Source organism: Palaemon carinicauda, chromosome 20 (assembly GCF_036898095.1).
Source record: "Palaemon carinicauda isolate YSFRI2023 chromosome 20, ASM3689809v2, whole genome shotgun sequence".
Taxonomy (NCBI): Eukaryota; Metazoa; Arthropoda; class Malacostraca; order Decapoda; family Palaemonidae; genus Palaemon; species Palaemon carinicauda.
The window spans coordinates 116,810,701-116,832,254 of record NC_090744.1 but is presented as its reverse complement, the minus strand read 5'-3'; the positions used below and the strand labels follow the sequence as shown (position 1 = coordinate 116,832,254).

At 33.4% G+C, this 21,554-nt stretch overlaps 1 protein-coding gene across 5 annotated transcripts in view; it reads right to left on the bottom strand.

Moving 5' to 3' along the window:
- Positions 1-486: 486 nt before the first annotated feature.
- stai (stathmin) overlaps positions 487-21,554 on the bottom strand; it is a 296,404-nt gene continuing 275,336 nt past the window's right edge. For 4 of the 5 annotated variants that reach the window (XM_068344241.1, XM_068344240.1, XM_068344239.1 and 1 more), the window contains exons 3-8: positions 9,296-9,465; positions 8,130-8,321; positions 5,083-5,223; positions 4,548-4,688; positions 3,754-4,059; positions 487-3,135 (exon numbers count right to left, since the gene is read on the bottom strand). In XM_068344241.1, the coding sequence (XP_068200342.1) occupies positions 3,049-3,135; positions 3,754-4,059; positions 4,548-4,688; positions 5,083-5,223; positions 8,130-8,321; positions 9,296-9,465 (1,037 nt within the window). In that variant the 3' untranslated portion in view covers positions 487-3,048. Of the gene's footprint in view, positions 3,136-3,753; positions 4,060-4,547; positions 4,689-5,082; positions 5,224-8,129; positions 8,322-9,295; positions 9,466-12,929; positions 13,011-21,554 lie in introns of all 5 variants that reach the window. The other variant, XM_068344237.1, reaches the window with a different exon arrangement.

Here is a 21,554-nt window from a genome sequence, read left to right as displayed (position 1 = left end):
TGCCACAACCCGAGAGAAAGACTGAAAAGAAGATGGAATGAATGGTGTAAATATTCATTCTTAAGGTCAGTAACCACTATTCTCTCATTACTACGTTATACTAGAAACCAAATCCTATTGGCAGGAAGAATAGAAATTTAAAAATTTTAGGGTAAACATATATCAATTGTTTAAAGATTAATTTCTCCAAAATCCTACCCTTGATACATACAGCTAAAGTTTTTATTTTCTTTTACTTGCTCATCCAAACCTTTCATTAGTTTCAGTGAGTAAAATGTTCAGTAGCTATTTCCAAGTTATAACCAGCTGTCAAATAACACCAACTATAGTCTTTCAAGGAGTGAAGGTAATTTTTTTGCAATTAAAAAGAACAGTAAAAGTTATAAAAGGTAATATAATTGCCAACACAGCTTCAATTTAGCAATAAAACATGGACATCCCCTCAAAACGGTACACAATGTAATATTTTGTCAAAATAAAACAGGCTTAACTTGGACTACCATTTATTCAAGCACTATATAATGTGGAATGTACTTATACTGCGAATGCACAAACATATACAAATCTTATTACAGTATGCAAAATAGATATTCAATGAAAAAATCACAGCAAATGAAATGGCACTTTCTTAAAATGAGAGCAAATGGAGAAATACAAAAAGGAGCCTCAATCATTGGACTGTTCCATTTACATTGGTGCCTTTCTTATATGCCTATTTTTTTTCCTAGATACGAAACTATAGAATTGACTACTGTAAACCAATCCTTTTCCTTTAAACCACAAATTAAAGAAATTAAATGGCCCATTTCTGTGTGCTTGAGTGTTTGGCTGCCTTTAGTTATGTTTCTCAACTAGGTAATGTGAAGGTGATCAAGAGAATTTTAGTAGTCCTTTGTAAAGTTTTAAAACTGACCTTAGACATTTTGTTTTATGATGAATTTTTTAATCAACTAAAGTTGGAATTAAAAAAAATTAAAAAGTGCTTTCTGCTTGGCTGTTCCCTTTATAAAAAAAGAACCAAATTCCTAAATATTGAAATATGATTTAGCAAAATTCATTAACCCTTTTGCTGCAAAAATTTTGTTTTTGTAAGTTCATATATTCGGTTTTGAATTGCCTTTTAAGAAATATAACTATTTACAAGACTTTTAGAATGTGATCACAATGCAAAACTCAAAAATAAAATCTTAGAAATAGCACCAAACTATCATTAACCAAGATCAACTTTACAGGCACTTAAGTCCACTTCAGCTCCAGAATTTCAAAACAATTGTTAAGAAAAAATAAAAATGTGAATGTATATACCAAAAACCTGGCGAATTAAAATCACCATCTATAGTTAACGTTCCACTAAACTCTTACGCTTTTAATCCATTTCACTTTATAAAACAGGCTTCAAATTCTTAATCTAAGAAATAACACCATTAATGTTTCCCTAATTTTACACTTTTGAAAACTATCAACTCTGATCGAGGAGTGCCGATTCAACCTCCTAAAAATAAAGCCATTCCTTGGAAAAAGATTTCACACAGCAAAAGGGTCACTGTAAAAGGTTTTGTTTTTATCAAATCTCAACTACGTAAAACTTAAAATACTTCTTGTCTAAAAAACATAAATAACAGGATATTCCAGTAGAAAAAGAAATCAGAATTATACCATCCACTGGACAGCAATTCTGCTCAAAATAAAGTGCCATTAGCACTGATCCTTATCTTAAGACACTTATGCTAATTGTAAACAAAGGGTTTCTGTGAAAATCATCCAGATTCAATTTATCAACTTTGAAAATAACCCTTTTTTTTTACACTGTACAAAGATGAAAACTGAACAACAATTCTGATAATAGAAGGCAGTCTTAGAAGAGATTGCAGTTTTCACCTAGGGTAGAAAAATCCTTAAAAACTAAAGACAGATCACAAGGCTCCTTAAAGTTAAATATTAAATCCAGAATATCACTCCATACTAGAAATAGTTTGGGAAGTTTGAAGAACACCGATTTACAATAACAGTACTTTTGCATTGAGGCGCTAAGGGATGTGATTACCGCAAACACCAGCAAGCAGAAGGCAGTGTGGACAGTTTTTTGAAGAAATTAAAATCTTGTGGGAGTTAAAAGGGGAATTTAAAAAAGGATCACAAAAAGATCCCGAGCTAGAAGAGAAAATGAATTTAGTTGCAAGAAGAGAGAGTTAGAGGGAGGGATCTCACATTCTAGAACACTATAGCAGATCTGTGAGCATGAGGATAAATGGACCTTGCATCACCAGTCACCCACTCATTCAGTACCCTACACACAGAGTTATAGTATATGGATACTTAACTGAATATAATGTACCTAAATATTCTATTATCTTTAATCATGCCTAATTCTGTTAATGGGTGTGTGCTGTCTCTCATACATAAAACAGACCAAGATGACGTTAACATCCCAAATTAGAAAACTGGCAGTAAGAGGCATTCCATCTATGAATAATCATATGATTAACCTTAAAAGTACCTATCACTGAGAACCCAGCAGTAAATATTGAAACACTTAAATCTTTCTCCTCTGAAGCTGAGCATACGCATAATGTACAAGCATACATCATCAGATGCGGCAGAATATAGCAGATTCGTTAGGAATCTTTCATTAAAGGCAAATGAGATATGGGGCGTAGCTTTGAGGGAACATCAAATCTTCTTAGACAGTGGGAGAAGACGCACTAAACCACTACCAGCCCTTGGGCAAAATAGGAGGATTATAACACCACCTTAAGGCTGACAAAGGCAAAATGGATCTCCCAAAATCCACAATACTAACCTACTAAAAATGGGCAACATCTGATGGGTAGGAGGGGACAGAGCAATATGTAAGTGCCTCAGAATCTCACAGAAGGCTTTTTTTTTTTATGGTCTTTGAGCCCCACGGCCTGATATAATTAGTACTATTGGCCCCACTAGGATGGCAGTCTTCATGAAAATGGTCATCAGCAATCTAGTCTAGTGGGCTCTTGATGGGTCGAATGGGTGGGTGGGTGAGAGGGCTGGGAAGGAAGGGTACATTCTCGCTTATCCTGAGGATGTGTCCTCGGATGTCTCTGCTTCTGCGGCAATGATGCGTTCTTTGTTGGCTCGAACAATTTCTGCACGGCGCTCCTGGATGTGAAAAAAAATAAATTAATATTTTTTATAATAGTTTTTTTTTAGTAAACTGGTTAACCAGTAAAACCGTCTGTTACAAAAGATAAAATATTAATGACTATCTTTAATACCTTAAATGACAAACTATTTAATCTTCATTTTATTTTACTTTTAATACATAGAATTAGTTTTTTAATCTACTTTAATACCTTAAATGACAAACTATTTAATACTCATTTTAATCTACTTTAATAACTTGAATGACAAACTAATCATCATTTTATTCTACTTTAATACCTTAAATGACAAACTATTAAATGGTCATTTTAATCTACTTTAATACCTTAAATGACAAACTATTTAATCCTCATTTTATTCTACTTTTAAAACCTTAAATGACAAACTATTTAATCCTAATTTTATTCTACTTTAATACCTTAAATGACAAACTATTAAATAGTCATTTTAATCTACTTTAATAACTTGAATGACAAACTAATCCTCATTTCAATATAAGACTTTTAGAAATAAATTTCATTAAATATCAAAACCTTACCTGCAGAGAAATAAAAGTAAAAATTCTTTAAAATTGTAAAATATTTTCCTTATCACCTCGACTACGACTGTACATACCTGCTCCTCCTTTGCCTTTCTAGCTTTTTCTTCCAACTCCGAGCGGATTTTATCCGCAGTTTCTAGTCTAAGGGCAATTTTTTCCTGAGTTTTCTTTTTCAGTTCCTCCTCTTCCTTGCTCCTGTACTCTTGGGCTTGCTCAATCTTTTCAGATAGGGTTTTGGACACGTCCTGTCGTTTGGCTTCCTTCTCCAGGGAGAGCTTGCGCAGTCTCTCCTCGTACTGTGCAATATCCTCCTCCTTTTTATTCTTATATTCCTCTTCCTTCTTCATTATGATTTGCTGGGCTTCATTTATCTTATTTGACTAATAAACAAAATAAATTTCTTCAAAATAAACTCAAAACGAAAGTATATAAAACTAAAAATGTTAAAATTATATTAAAAAAAATTCAAATTGAAACAATAAATGTTCAAATTAAAAGTGCAAAAACAAATTGTGAAAATGTGAAGGTTGGAACTTTATCAAGGCATAAGAGCAAAATTAACTATTTTCAAAATTTGTAACTTAAAATTATGCTGGTTTTATATTTTAATAGTTTCCCTCTAAAGGTTTTAGCTAAATGTCACTTGTTCAAAGAAATTTAAACAGATGATGTTCCAGTTAGCATGGTCTGTAGCAAAGAATTTTTCAATATCTCCTTAGGACTTAAAAAAAAAGAGTGTAAAAAAGTTCAAACCTTCATTCAAATAAAGTTTAAAAATAAAAAACATAGTACAGACAAAAAAAAAAAAACATTTAACTTGCACAAGTTTAATAATATAAACATTACCAATGAAGAACGTTGTACTTACGTGTTCTCGGAGGGGTTCCAACTTCTTCATTATTACTTTCTCACGTTTTGCTTCTGCTCCTGCTAATTTTTCCTGAATTCTCTCTTCAAGTTGACGGATGGCTTCCTCATGGCTAAGACGAACCTTCCTGGCATAGTCCTCCTGTGAAAACGGGAACATTTGAACAATTCCAGTCACAGTACATACATACATATACCAAGGCACTTCCCCCAATTTTGGGGGGTAGCCGACATCAACAAAGAAACAAAAACAAAAAGGGGACCTCTACTCTACGTTCCTCCCAGCCTAACAAGGGACTCAACCGAGTTCAGCTGGTACTGCTAGGGTGTCACAGCCCACCCTCCCACATTATCCACCACAGATGAAGCTTCATAATGCTGAATCCCCTACTGCTGCTACCTCCGCTGTCATTTAAGGCATCGGAGGCAGCAGCAGGGCCTACCGGAACTGCGTCACAGTACTGCATACAAATACTTCTGACAAATTAGTAAATACACAAATACTTTAGATGTGATGAATATTCCCTTCAACTTACATGGTCTTTAAGCTTCTCCAGCATCTTGTTGAGGTTTTCATTACGATTTTCTTCGGCAGATTTCATCTTGACTTCAATAGCATCTCTTAGCTCAATGGTTTGCTCATCAAGAGACTTCCTCACACCGTCCACATTGTTCAGCTGTAATGTGACAAAGATCCATAAATATTTTGGATTAACTATTCAATATGACCAACTGTGGGTTTTCTGCAGTAATATCTTTTATTATAACTCAAATCTGTTAAGACAAGTTTCCACACATATAAAAGGTTAATCAAATCCCTTTGCCTGGTCTAGTTCAGAGACCTATAGCGGTTATTAAACATACCATTTGCCTCATAAGTTCCTTTAGTGGTTATCAAACATTCCATTTGCCTCATAAGTTATCTCATGTAATGATGAAACACTTGACAGGAAAAGCGTGTGTAGTTACATTTACAATGCGAGTAGTCTTTATAATAGAAGTTGAGATTTATGAACCTAATTATAAATCTAACATGAAGTTACTAAACTTTCATAAATTGGTTAAAAATAAAGTTTAGTTTGAGCTGTTCAAAGAAGTTTTAATTTTCAATATATAGAAAGTAAAATAAGGGCATTTTAAATACAAACTAAACACAGTATTGTGGATAAATTGGCAGATGCACAATTTCGTAGGTGGATGCGCACATGTCAATTGTAGTAGAGAACAAAAGCATGTTATTTGAGACACATTTTGTTGTTTAAGAAGGCATGAAGTTGCACAATTTTATTAAGTGATAATAAAATGCCATGAGTTTTAGTTAAGATGGATTGATTTGAGAAGTTAACTTGTGTATGAAGTGAGCTATCAATTTAAGAGTTTAAAACTATTTTGGCATAGGAAAAATCTCTTTAGGCTCGAGCTATGTCATCCTGATGGAAGTTCCTCATTACAGCTTCTACTTGGGATATTTCTGAGAGATATACCAAAGCAATTTTACCTTAGAGGTATTTTCTAACCTCCGGCGCACACATCCCAAGATGTATCATAATGTGTGTAGCTACGTTTGTGGACATGACACGAATAGGGTAGCGACTAATCTTTATCAGAGGATATGGAAGAAATAACAGCCCTTAAATGTGACTTTCAAGATTATATACTGTATACATAACCGATTGTTTTAAAATGGTCACTCATGATTGGCGAAAGCAAGGGAAAAGAACGCCCTAAAGACAAGACAACATCCTAGAGACCGACCATATACACGTGTGATCGGTGCACAAGCCCCCCTCCAAGATGGGACGAAGGAGACCCAGGCAATGGCTGCTGATGCCTAAGCAGGTAGACCTATATGTTTTCCCTAGCTCACAAGGATGGTGAGGTTGCAGACTATTATATAAAGCTTGAGTGGGTCTTCCATCAACCAATATTGCCAGGTAAGTTAGGTTTCCAATAAGTTTGTAGTTGTGAGGGGATATTTTACATATATATAGATGGATAAAGTATGTGCGACAATTTTCTATGAAAGGTTATTTTTAAAAGTGATGCGAGATTTGAATGTAGAAAGTTTATACAACCATTTTTTTTAATAAGATAAGAAAGGATGTTTTGAGAACTAGTTTGAATAAGACATTAAATTAAAATTTCATTCAAAGAAAAAAAAAATGTAGGTATGGTGATAAATGTGGATGATAAAAAGGTTTCCACCACATGTAGTCCCTGTGAAAAATTAGGAAACATAGGCGAGAAAGGAGTATATAGTTGATGTGCAAGCATTAAGATTTAGTGTGATACATTGTCCCAAATTTATGGGAAGCCCGTTTGAAAGTACAGTACAGTATATTTATAAAATGAGCTGAATGCTTGAATGTTTTTACATGACAAGTGGAAATAAGGGTTTAATGTGAAATATTAATGATCGATAAAGAATGCAATATGTAAATTGGTAATTTAACAGTTTTAGTTGTAATATATGCATTGCAGTAGGCTTCCAGATAGAGAAAGTTTGTAAAAGCCTAAAAGGATGAATGTTAGAATCAAGATTAAAAAGGTTTGAAGTTCCATCAATAGTAATACAGTATATCTCAAGTTTGGTTAAATGGGCATATGCCAAAATGTTAGCTTTAGGAGAGAAGTAAAAAACGAAGATTAAACTCGTGAGCCTGACTATAATAAGGGTTATGTCGATGTGCAATGCCTAACTTTACATGGATGATGGTGCCAAAATTTAAATTTGAAGGTAAATCTAGTTATGATGAACATGCAGAGATAAAAAATAGAGAATTTTTCCTATACCCAAATTCCAAAAGTTAACTAAACTACAGGATTTTATAAGAAATGCAGTTGGAGGTTCATAAAACAATGTGAACATTATAAAGAAATGCATTGGAGGTTCATAAAACAATGAACATTCAATACAGATTACACAGGTCTAATATACATGGACAGTAGGCTACCCTGCTCAGATAGATTTAACTGGTTATATATTTTCACAAAAAATCTAGCTCATGCCCAAGATATTTAAATAAAAATTTCTTCCAACATAATTTCACACCATAGTATATATTTTAGTTTAGATATGAAAAATTACTATGCATTGTATACTTTCATTTTACAAACTAGTAACGGGAAAATTCCTCACCAATATCAAGCATTTATTAAATTAAAAGTAATTAGTAGCATTATATTAGCCAATATAATTCACAACCCTTTATAAGTATTAATTTTAAGTATGCATAAATGTAAGTACTATGCAATGTATAATACTTTCATTTAACAAGCTAGTAACTGACAAATTCCTTACCAAAATCAAGCATTTATTTCATTAAAAGTAATTTGTAGCATATTAGCAAATATAATTCACAACCCTTTATATGAATTAATTTTAAGTATGCATAAATGCAAGTACTATGCATTGTATAATACTTTCATTTAACAAGCTAGTAACTGACAAATTCCTCACCAAAATCAAGCATTTATTTAATCAAAAGTTAATTAGTAGCATTATATTAAATATAATTCACAACCCTTTATATGTATAAATTTTAAGTATGCATAAATATTCTAAAAGCTTATGAAAACTTACGTGATCAGTAATCTTAGCTCTAAGTCCATTGAGATATGCTTTACGGTTGTTGGAACTGGTGTCAAGTTTATCCTCAAGAGCAGCTTGAGTAGTGGCAATGAACTGCTTGTTGGCTTCTTCCCTCTTTCGACTGGCATCCTCTAGTCTTGACATCCTCTCGTTGACAGAAGCCAAACGGGAGGCCTCCATGGACTGAAAACCAAATTTGAGTTTGAAAAAGATAAGTATAAAATATAAAATATTAAAATCAATATACTGTACTAAGGTTCCTATAGTTGAAAACCATCTACAGCATTTAATATACAAATAAATATATATATGTATTATATATAAATAAATAATATATATGTATTATATATAAATAAATAATATATATGTATTATATATAAATAAATAATATATGTATTATATATAAATAAATATATGTATTTATCAGAAAACCTTGGCAACTTGGAAGAACATCTCATTTCAAGACCAAAGAATTATTGAAATATACTTAAAAGTTAACCACTTTCCATATATGGGTGTATATATATATATCTCCACTACAGGACAAAAGCCTCAGACATTTCCTTCCACTTGTTATGGGCTTTCTATGCCAGTTTATAACAAGAAATTTTCTTAGCTCGTCAATGAATCTTCTCTTCCTTACCCTGCTTGATTTGTAATAAATATCTGGGGACCAATTCTATTATTGTACATTATTATCTGTAAGTCCTGCCCATGACAATTTCTTTTCCTTACATTTTAAAATATCCCCTACTTTAATTTACACTAGCAGCCATGTTGCTCTTGTTTCTTATTGTTACTGTATTATAAACTTTTTATCCATAGCTCAAAGTTGGCCAGCCTGGTTATGAAAACTGGCCGAACTCCATAGCTCAAAGTTGGCCAGCCTGGTTATGAAAACTGGCCGAACTCCATAGCTCAAAGTTGGCCAGCCTGGTTATGAAAACTGGCCGAACTCCATAGCTCAAAGTTGGCCAGCCTGGTTATGAAAACTGGCCGAACTCCATAGCTCAAAGTTGGCCAGCCTGGTTATTTAAACTGGCCAAACTCCCAGACATGAAAAAAGGGACATATGAGGCCCTTATCCTGCAGTGAACCAGAAAGTTAGAAACTGCAAGATCTTCAAACACATACAAAAATTAACAGTTCTCTCCTACCTTTCTGCGCTCTTCAGCCAGGACCAGCTTCTGGGCGATTTCCTCAGCGGTCATGCTCTTAGGCCTGGGAGAAGTAGCTACTGGTGCTGGTTTGTCAGTAGAAGGTTCTGCTAGGATCACCTCATAGCACATACCGCCACGGGATTTCTCCTCGCAACGGATTTCTGTGGCTGTTGAAAAAAACAAAAAAATCAGATAAAAACATTAAAGTTAAATACCAAGACGTGAATTAAGTATTAAGGGAAAGTTTGCCTAAACAAAATGGGGGAGGGATATAGTTGAAATTAAGCATTAATGGTAGAATATCAATAAAATTCATAGTCAATATTTCTAATACCAATTTCTAAATCAAAATCGAACAATTCATCAACTACACAGTTTCTTCTAAGAAATATTACCTCCACTTTTCATTCTTACAATATTTTAATAGGTGTCCTGAAAGACTTCAAGATACTGTTTAACTAACAGTACAGGATGACAAATACCTTTATATGAATAAAAATGGCAATACTTACTTACCTTATGTCTCCAAGCATGCCTTAACAAGCAGACTTGGGCTAACAAATTCAAGCAGGTTGTATAACGTTCTTTTTTTCTAGGCATTTTTCATTTGCCTCTAAATATATAAGATTCAATCTTAAAAATATACCAAGGAGGGAATTTAACTATAAACGTTAATGTCTTGACATACTATTGAGCCACGTTAATACTAGTTTGTCATCTTTAAGTCACCAACAGTCTATTCTAAATTCCACCCCCACAAAAATATAAACATTTATTCAAGGGTTTTTATTATTCAGAATGAAACTAGTCTGCCTTTTTCAGAGATTCCTTAACTCAACTCGCCACTAACAAAACTTATTCAGTACCGACTTAAGGCATTTTGGAAGAGGGGGGAGGCAACAGTCAATTCTAAATTCCACCCCCACAAAAAAGCCTAACATTTATTCAAGGGTTTTTATTATTCAGAATGAAACTATTCTACCTTTACAGAGATTACATAACTCACGACTAACAAAACTTATTCAGTACCGCCTTAAGGCATTTTGGAAGAGCCCCCCTCTCCCAAGGCGGAGCAGCAGCAGCAGCAGCTGCTGCTGCCCTTCCTCAGCTAACACCCACTCACACTCACTCACTCTTTCTCTCTCTCTCCTTGTGGCTCACTACCTGCAATGCGACAAACTCAAACACCAGAAAAATACTAACTTGAAATATTACTAAGAAATTCAAAAGCTAAATTTTCAAGACGATGACAAAGTCTTACTTAAATAGATATTTTCCCCTTAAAGCTCAGGATGGGACAACGCCCTTTCAAATCAATGCCCTGACCCTACCAAGGTCACATATAGAGCCGCTCTTTAAAGACTTCGAGGTACCATTTCTCTGGATAGCCAAATTACAATATATATTCGAATAAAGTTCGAATAAAAATCTTCCAAAATTCCTAAATCTATAAAAAGAAAAGAAAAGCAAAGATATTTGATCAAACTACTGTATTAAACACCAATATTATGATAACTAAATATATTTGAACTACATTACAAACTTTCATTGAATCCTAATTGCCAAGAAAAAAATCTAAACTTACATGTATATTTGACCTCCTAATTCAATTAAAGGAAATGCAAAGGTATTTGATCAAAGTATTAAACCATAATATCATGAATATGATAAAATACATTTAAACTACAGTACAAACTTTCCTAAAATACTAATTGTACCTAGAAACTAAGATATTTTATAAAATGAATCTAACTGGCAGGAATAAATTTACAAAAAAATTAAATTCATACAATATATATATATATATATATATATATATATATATATATATATATATATATATATATATATATATATAAAGCATAACTAATTAATTTTTACAAGACAAATTTAATTAAATTTATATTTTTTCAAGAAATTAAATTAAATTCACATTTTACAAGACAAATTAAATTAAATTAATATTTTACAAGACAAATTAAATTTCTAAAAAAAAAAAAAAAAAATAAAAAAACCTACAGGAGACAAATTCATGCCACCATTCTTCCTTCTTTGACCATTCTTAAAATTGTAATCGGAAAAGAGGTGTCTTTGAGGTGAATGAACGCAACAGCAAAAATGCTGTCTGCCTCACCCCTCCCCCCCAAGACCACACTCAGACTTAAAGGTGACATGCTCGTCATCTCACCCTGTGTTGGAACAATGGTTTACATGCAAGACCAAGTCGATAATCCAATGAACATGAATTCCATACATACAATATTATACTGTATATACATACACATACATGCACTTCAAACTATCTTGTTTATAAAAGCCTTTAAAATAAATCATGCATTTTTAAGAGCTCAGAAAATACCATTAATTCAACTTCATTTCCACCATTCATTCAACTTCATTTCCACCATTCATTCAACTTCATTTCCACCATTCATTCAACTTCATTTCCACCATTCATTCAACTTCATTTCCACCTACAACTTACCATGTGAAGTTTGATAATGTTCCCTTGTGTAGACTCCATATTAATTCAGTTAAAGTTCCACGAGTCATAGTAAAAAGACCAAGGTTTGAAGACCTAACAGTGAAAAAAATAAGATACCAACATCTGTAAGAGAGAGAGAGAGAGAGAGAGAGAGAGAGAGAGAGAGAGAGAGAGAGAGAGAGAGAGAGAGAGAGAGAGAGAGAGAGAGAGAGAGAGAGAGTTCACCACCCAAAAGCAATGTAGGATAAAACTCAAAATTTATAGAGGTAGAAATGAGAAAAGTTGGAGAGCAAGATGGAAGAAAGGAAACAAGAACATAAGTAGAAGACTCAAAGGAGGACTACAAAAGACCCGTAATGAATGCCTACAGTACTCCGGGTGAAGAGAAATAACAGCACTGAATGTTAAAGGTGCAAGACAATTCACACAAGAAATTTCCCCAATATTAAAGCAACAATGGTAAAAGAGAATATGGCACCTAAAATAGTTTCATGTTACTAAGGAAAAGGTTTTACTCAGAGAGAGAGAGAGAGAGAGAGAGAGAGAGAGAGAGAGAGAGAGAGAGAGAGAGAGAGAGAGAATCACTTAAATAAATTTATGGTAATAAAACTTAACCAAGATAACTAAACCAAAATCCAGCACTACAGACAAATGACTTCACCACCTGATACAATATATAACTATACAGACAAACATTAGACATAATAAAAAATTAACAGGCTGTATAGCTTAAAACACATTATACACTAACAGCCTTTCTTTTAGCTTAAAATATACACCAACAGCCTTTCTATTAGCTTAAAATATACACCAACAGCCTTTCTATTAGCTTAAAATATACACCAACAGCCTTTCTATTAGCTTGAAATATACACCAACAGCCTTTCTATTAGCTTGAAATATACACAAACAGCCTTTCTATTAGCTTAAAATATACACAAACAGCCTTTCTATTAGCTTAAAATATAGACCAACAGCCTTTCTATTAGCTTAAAATATACACTAACAGCCTTTCCATTAGCTTAAAATATACACCAACAGCCTTTCCATTAGCTTAACATAACTTACATTATACAATCGTAGCTCCCGGAGACAAGAATTCAGAGCTCTAAAAGAGTAGAAAATCAAAAACATGCAAATACTCACCAATGTACTTCCTTCCTTTCTTGGGCTGCTTGCATTTTGGTTTCTTGCTACCCTTCTTGATGGGTTTCTTATGAAGGCGTCCTAGAGATTAAAAATAAACACCAACACGTGAAAGGTTAAAGTTACTCATTTACCCACAAATCTGCCTCTTGGATCTTCTGAGTGGAAAATTGCCTCCGGTATAACAAGGCATTTCAGGTAAAGAGAGAGAGAGAGAGAGAGAGAGAGAGAGAGAGAGAGAGAGAGAGAGAGAGAGAGAGAGAGAGAGAGAGAGAGAGAGAGACCCTCTCCCCCACAGCCACGAGAGAGGGGTAGGAGAAGGGGAAAGCGAAGGAAATCCCGAGGGTGAGTCATCCAGAACAGTCTGGGATCCGACAACGCCGAGCCCCACACACAGCTCAGCATCCACATCTCTCGATGCTAAACAAACTCAGGGGTTCCTGGATGACTAACTGTAAAATTTCATCTTCCTCGACGGTAGTTTTTCCCCATTAAGAGAAGCAGTAATGTTTATTACTTCGTCGAGTTTTTCGCCTCATTTATTTTACAAAATAGCTTTCATGGTAATATATACTTATTTCTAGGAGGATTTTTATTCTAAAATGGTTTTCATTTCAACTGCCTTTGTTGATATTTAATATTCACAAAGCTTTGCCTATAGCATGACTCACAGCTCTTAGTTCACAGCAAGGACTGCTACTAAAATCATTAACTATTTCAATAAACAAAACATTGTTAACGCTATTAGAACATTTTGGTGCGAAGTTCCGTATCTTAGATTTGTGGAAAAACCTTTATACACTTGGAAAATAGAATGCCTTTATCTAAATACATCTCCCGCCTATCTTATCTGGAGAACAACGTTCATTTTCAGCCCAATAAGTTCAGTTTCATAGCATAGCTTCAGCTAACAAATATGCCGGACAACAACAAAGTAAATAGCAGTAAATATCTATTTCCCAAAAGCAGTATGGACGCTTAACTATTCAAAAGCAGTGTTCTTTTCATTAGAACTAATAAAGACTTTACTAGAGAAAATCTGTAATGAGTATATATACGTAAATAGTCCTTCGCTTGCTGTAGATTTATCCATTTAACCCGCACTTCCATAAGTTTAAGTGTCTAATTATGGTAAAAAAAATGTAATATCTAACATTTTTTATTTTATCCACACGCTCCTATATTGTGCTGCTATACATTTGAGTATGTGTATATATATATATATATATATATATATATATATATATATATATATATATATATATATATATAATGTGTGTGTGTGTGTATAATAATATAGTATAACAACAAAGTACTTAACTACAGTATGTAAAAGTCAAGAATGAAATCACAATACGGAAACTGCATCCAATATAAAAATTCTTCTAGACCAAAGAAGCCTCCGAGAGGCCCAAGGAATAAAGAGGGGAGAGAAACCCCCAGGTGTATTGGGGGAGGGGGTTAGTCCGTGAAGGAAGGAGGTAATGGGGGTGGAAGAGAGAAGAGAGAGGGGGGTGAAGGGAGGGGAGCATGCAAGAGGGTGGATTTTAAGGGCAAGCTGACTGTGGGGGATCGATATAAGCTCCCCAAGCAGATACTTCACAACCTACTCCTTTTCCCTTCCTACTCTGCTTGCAGTAATGCACAACTCATGCCAGATATGCACACAATTGCTTGCAGCAATGCACAAATACAATTTGAGTCATAAGTTTACATAACTATTGTCTGAAGGAAACTATTTTGTTTGTTTCCTTTCTCGCTGGTCTAGTTTCCTTGCTGGAGACCTTGGGCTTATAGAAACCTGTTTTCAAATTAGGATTGTAGCTTATCTGATAGAATTAATAGTACAATACAATAAATGGTGCTTGCAAATCCTCAATATACATATATAAACCCAGGTACACTACTTATATCTTTTCCTAGCTAGTCTATTTTTCCTGTTGGAGCCCTTGGGCTTATATAAAGCTGCTTTTCCAACTAAGGTTGTAGCATGGATACTAGTAGTATCATTAATAGTAATAGTATGAATTTAGTGTAATGCGTTCCTACATCACAATACTCTAGTTCTCAAATTACTAACAAAAGGAGTAATAGGGTACATAACGTTTCCTTATATCCTTTCCTAGCTAGTCTATTTTTCCTGTTGGAGCCCTTGGGCTTTTATAAAGCTGCTTTTCCAACTAAGGTTGTAGCATGGATACTAGTAGTATTACTAGTAATAGTATGAATCTAATGTAATGCCTTCCTACATCACAAGACTAGTTCCCAAATAACTAACAAAAGGAGTAATACAAAATTGAATAGAAGGAATCGCATATCAGTGTCTGCATTGCTATAAATCGATGAAGCCTACACCGGATTTCCACAAGTACTTCGGCTGCCAAATTCATTGACAAAACTAAATTCCTTTTAAAAAGTGGATCTGTGGCTACTTAACACTGGAAACCCATTCATTTATTAGAGAAAGCTGATTATGTATCAACTACGAACTACGCCACATCAATTATATAAGAATTCTTTCTTCTACGAGTATATGAGAACTATTATATATAAAATTCTTCTTCTACGAGTATATGAGAACTATTATATATAAAATTCTTCTTCTACGAGTATATGAGAACTATTATATATAAAATTCTTCTTCTACGAGTATATGAGAACTATCATATATAAAATTCTTCTTCTACGAGTATATGAGAACTATTATATATAAAATTCTTCTTCTACGAGTATATGAGAACTATCATATATAAAATTCTTCTTCTACGAGTATATGAGAACTATTATATATAAAATTCTTCTTCTACGAGTATATGAGAACTATTATATATAAAATTCTTCTTCTACGAGTATATGAGAACTATTATATATAAAATTCTTCTTCTACGAGTATATGAGAACTATTATATATAAAATTCTTCTTCTACGAGTATATGAGAACTATTATATATAAAATTCTTCTTCTACGAGTATATGAGAACTATTATATATAAAATTCTTCTTCTACGAGTATATGAGAACTACACTCGTCAAAAAAGGGTTGCGTGTCTTTCTTCAATAATGAAAAAACAACTGGAAATTCATTAATTTGTTAGAGAAAGTTTATTATGTATAAACTACGAACTACGCCACTGTTGTATTTCTGTTTCATGGCAGGGCAAGAGAGAACACAGATTTCGTTATTTCATATATTATGTAAACTTAACTGTATGGCAGCTTAACAGAAACTAAATATACATTGTAGATTTCAGTAATAGGTAAACAGTAATAACAGTAATAATTACAGTACTCAACAGTTTGAGTAAAAGGTACAATTATAATAAATACATTGTTACGCATAAATACAGTACGTAGTTATACAACCAATTACACCTAAGTGTAGTTAGCAATCTCACAGCCACATCGATTATATATAAAATCATTCTTCTACTAAGTATATCAGAACTACATTCGTCAAAAAAAAAGGGGTAGCGTGACAGTCTTCAATGAAAACTTAGCCGGCACCCTGCAGCAGCACGGATATGTAACTCTCTGCGGTAAACCTCACCCAAAGTTCACTAACCCATTTCTTCTTTCGCCAACCAACTAGCCCCCGTGGAAATATTTGCTTTCAAGAATGTATTTGTTACGAAGATGGATAGAAAATAGATATTACGAATTATTCGTTTTTAAATCTATATGAAAACTAGTTATAATAATCAGGAAATATAGACATGTCCTAAATTATATTATATAATAACTAAGATATTTAATGTCTATGCATTTCTTAACAAAAATCTATGGATTCTTGTTTTTAAGTCTATATGCCAACACTAGCGATCAGGAAATATAGACATGACTTAAATTATATAATTCTATATTAACTAAAAGATATTTAATGTCTATGCATTTCTTAAGAAAATCTATGGATATAGATATTATGAACTATTATTTTCAAGTCGATATGCAACACTAACAATCATGAAATATAGGTATGACCTAAGTTATATAATTATATATCAACTAAAAAGATATTTAATATGTCTATGCATTTCTTAGGAAAATCTATGGATTCTAGATATTACAAACTTGGTTTTTAAGTCTATATTCCAACACTAACGATCATGAAATATAGGTATGACCTAAGTTATATAATTATATATTAACTACAAGATATTTAATGTCTATGCATTTCTTTGGAAAATTTATGGAATCTAGATATTACAAACTTTGTTTTTAAGTCTATATGCCAACACTAACGATCATGAAATATAGGTATGACCTAAGTTATAAATTATATATTAACTAAAAGATATTTAATGTCTATGCATTTCTTAGGAAAATCTATGGATTCTAGATATTACAAACTTGGTTTTTAAGTCTATATGCCAACACTAACGATCATGAAATATAGGTATGACCTAAGTTATAAATTATATATTAACTACAAGATATTTAATGTCTATGCATTTCTTAGGAAAATCTATGGATATAGATATTACGAACTATTCTTTTTAAGTCTATATGCAAACACTATCAGGAAATATAGGCATGACTTACTTAATGATCAGGAAATAGACGTGACCTAAGATACACAAATATTAACTAAAGAATTTGTAAATAAAATGAAACCTCACTAAACTATATCTAAAAATCTCGATCAGGAAATATAGGCATGATCTAAGCTACACAATTAAATATTAACCAAAGAATGTAAATTAAATGAAACTATTACTAAAACGATATCTAAAAATCTTAAGCAAACTACACAACCAACTTATATAAATTGTCTTCGTGAATAAAGACAGTAAAATCACTAAAATAATAACTAAAATATTCCTATGTATTGAAAACATGACCTAAACCGTCTTGCACTTGGCACCAAGACTTGGCCCGTTGCATGATACACAAGCTAGCGGGGTCCCCACGTGAACCAGCGATTAGACACACATCAATAATTGCAACCAAGATCACAGGTGAACTTGACAAAAGCATACGGAGAGAGAGAGAGAGAGAGAGAGAGAGAGAGAGAGAGAGAGAGAGAGAGAGAGAGAAAAAGAAAGAAAAAAGGAGAAGAAAAAAAGAAAAGAAAAAAAGAAGAAAAAAGAAAGAAAAAAGGAGAAGAAAAAAAGAAAAGAAAAAAAGAAGAAAAAAGAAAGAGAAAAGAAAAAGGAAAGAAGAGAAAAGAAAGAAAGAAAGAAAAGAAAAAGGAAAGAAGAGAAAAGAAAAAAAGAAAAGAGAAAAGAAAGAAAGAGAAAAAAAGAAAGAGAAAAAAAAGGAGAAAAAAAGGAGAAAAAAAGAAAGAAAAGAAAAAAAGAAAGAAGAAAAAAAGAAAGAAGAGAAAAGAAAAAGAGAAAAGAAAAAAAGTAAAATAAAATAGAAAAAAGAAAAAAAGGAGAAAAGAAATGGGGAAAAAAATATCCTTCAACAAAAATTCTTATGACCGAGGCTCTCTTATATAAAGTTGGTTTGCATCGCAACAGGAAAACTTCGAGAATAACGTTACCCTAATAAAAAATTTCAAGGGTTTAATATTCCTTGCATCAGTAAGGAGGCATTGCCACCTCAATACCCAAAATAAGCATTGAGAAGTCTTAGTTTAAAGTAAACACCATTAAAAAAATATTGAATCATGAGAGGATTTTGCCAGTTAAATGAATTGCCTTCATGGTTACAGCAACAGTAAAGCCCTTGTTAAAGGTCACAGTAGCTTGTCTAAATATGTCCACGTGCAGACTACAGGACGTTCAAGCACTATCTACGCTCCCTTGGGACTTTTAGCCTATAATATCAATCTTTTGAACAGCTGGCACTACAAAAGCAGTTTTTACAAAAATTGAAGACTGGTTAACATTTAAGTCCCATATACCAGTTTCTAAACCAAATAGTATTGATTTTAGTGTTGCGAATAACGGAAAATTTCAATTTCCAATGAGGAAAAGTTAGTAAGACCTCTAAATTCAGACTTCTTATAAGATGTTATAACACCTTAAGGGCTGCGGTTTTAAATTATTATATCAACTTTACATGCGAATAAAAAAAATACTTAATTCAGACCCATGATAAAATTCTATTTAAAATAGTAAATTGGTAAGTATCTTCAAGAGCCCGTTTTCGAGTCAAACATCAGGCAATGATTATTTTTCGCTAAAATATATTTCAAAATTATGCAACAGATTAAAGTATACGTAAACCACGGTCAATTATTTGAAACTTTTTAAAACAAACGCCCCACATTCTGAGACTTCCGGCTTATCGGCAGAACTGTCACAGCAACAGAGAGAGAGAGAGAGAGAGAGAGAGAGAGAGAGAGAGAGAGAGAGAAGAGAGAGAGAGAGAGAGAGAGAGAGAGAATAAATTCCACTATGAAATTGTCAAGCCCAAATTATCTAAAATTGTTGTGGCACAAACTGAATAAGAGGCCTCTATTGATCGGATGATCAAGGCCATAAGCCCAACAACTGAGGATAAAGTTAAAAGATCGAAAATATAATATTATAAGCTAAGCTACAACCCTAGTTGGGTTTGCAGGATGCTATAAACCCAGGGGCTCCCAGCTGGGAAAATAGCCCCGTGAGGAAAAGAAAAAAATATTTTAAGAACATTAACATTAAAATATTTCCTACAAACTATAAAACCTAACAAAACAAGCGGAATTTTTATTTAATAAAAAAGAATAGTGTGCCCAAGGTACCCTCAAGCAAAAGAACTAACCCAAGACAGTGTAAACTATGGTACAGAGGCTATGGCATTACCCAAGACTAGAGAACAATGGTTTGATTTTGGAATGTCCTTGTAGAAGAGCTGCTTACCATAGCTAAAGTGTCTACTACTATTACTTGAGGATCAGAAACGTCTAGAACTTCGGAATTGTAACACAGAAAAGTGCGTCCAAGGTACCCTCAAGCAAAAGAACTAACCCAAGACAGTGGAAGACCATGGTACAGAGGCTATGGCATTACCCAAGACTATAGAACAATTGGTTTGATTTTGGAGCGTCCTCCTAGAAGAGCTGAAGACCATGGCACAGAGGCTATGGCATTACCCAAGACTTGAGAACAATGGTTTGATTTTGGAATGTCCTTGTAGAAGAGCTGCTTACCATAGCTAAAGTGTCTACTACTATTACTTGAGGATCAGAAACGTCTAGAACTTCGGAATTGTAACACAGAAAAGTGCGTCCAAGGTACCCTCAAGCAAAAGAACTAACCCAAGACAGTGGAAGACCATGGTACAGAGGCTATGGCATTACCCAAGACTATAGAACAATTGGTTTGATTTTGGAGCGTCCTCCTAGAAGAGCTGAAGACCATGGCACAGAGGCTATGGCATTACCCAAGACTTGAGAACAATGGTTTGATTTTGGAATGTCCTTGTAGAAGAGCTGCTTACCATAGCTAAAGAGTCTTCTACTATTAGCTAGAGGATCAGAAACTTTTAGAGCTTCGGAATTGTAATAAAGAATAGTGCCCAAGGTACCCTCAAGCAAATGAACTAACCCAAGACAGCAAGACTATGGTATAGAGGCTATGGCATTACCCAAGACTAGAGAACAATGGTTTGATTTTGGAATATCCTTCTAGAAGAGCTGCTTACCATAGCTAAAGAGGCTTCTATTACTTAGAGGATTAGAAAATATTAATTCCAGAATTTCTAAAACAAGGAATAAGCTAAAAACTACAACCCTTTTCTCCAAAGATCCAATATCTACCCAAGATCTCTCCCTTACTGGCTCGGCCTGGGGCAGTGCACTAGGTTGAATAATTGCACGCCAAACCCAAGGTTATGCAAGTCCATCTCTCCCCTGCTGGAAAAATCGGTGTCTTGCAAAAACTTCCACATTCGTTATTGACATTTCTGACGTCCAGCTACTTATAAATCCATAACTTCAGCTAGAGAAATTTGCAGTCTCTAAAAGATTACGTAAGATCAGTTAGAAAAATTCAGGTAACTATTTCGATTTTATTGAAACTGATACACCAGCTCACTTTAAAGCTTTTAAACATTTGAAATTAATGTGTACCCAACTAAAATTATTAAGAAACATTATAAATGTGCATCCAAACAATAAAAACATTCAAAAACTCAACATGCACTCAAACTTGAAAGAACATTCAAAACTATTGTCACCCAACTAAAATTATATATTATATATATATATATATATATATATATATATATATATATATATATATATATATATATATATATATATATATATAAAACATAACTCAATTGGCACCAAACAAAAATTATAAAAACATTCAAAAACTCAATTGGAACCAAACAAAAATTATAAAAACATTCAAAAACTCAATTGGAACCAAACAAAAATTATAAAAACATTCAAAAACTCGATTGGAACCAAACTAAAATTATAAAAACATTCAAAACTCAATTGGCACCAAGCTAAACTTCACAATGCTACAAAGTAGCCCTAATACACTTTACATTCACTTAATATCTGTTACGAAGACACAAGGCCTGCAACGCAGGCAAAAATTTCAAGCAAACCACCCCTCCCCCCCCTCTCACGACTTATCTGCAGCCTTATCAATTCTATTATAAATAGGACGGAGCTTCTGGCATCTGGAGGCGCCAGGCTGTCTGGCAGTGATCGATCCTTAGTTAGTCAGCAGCATTCAA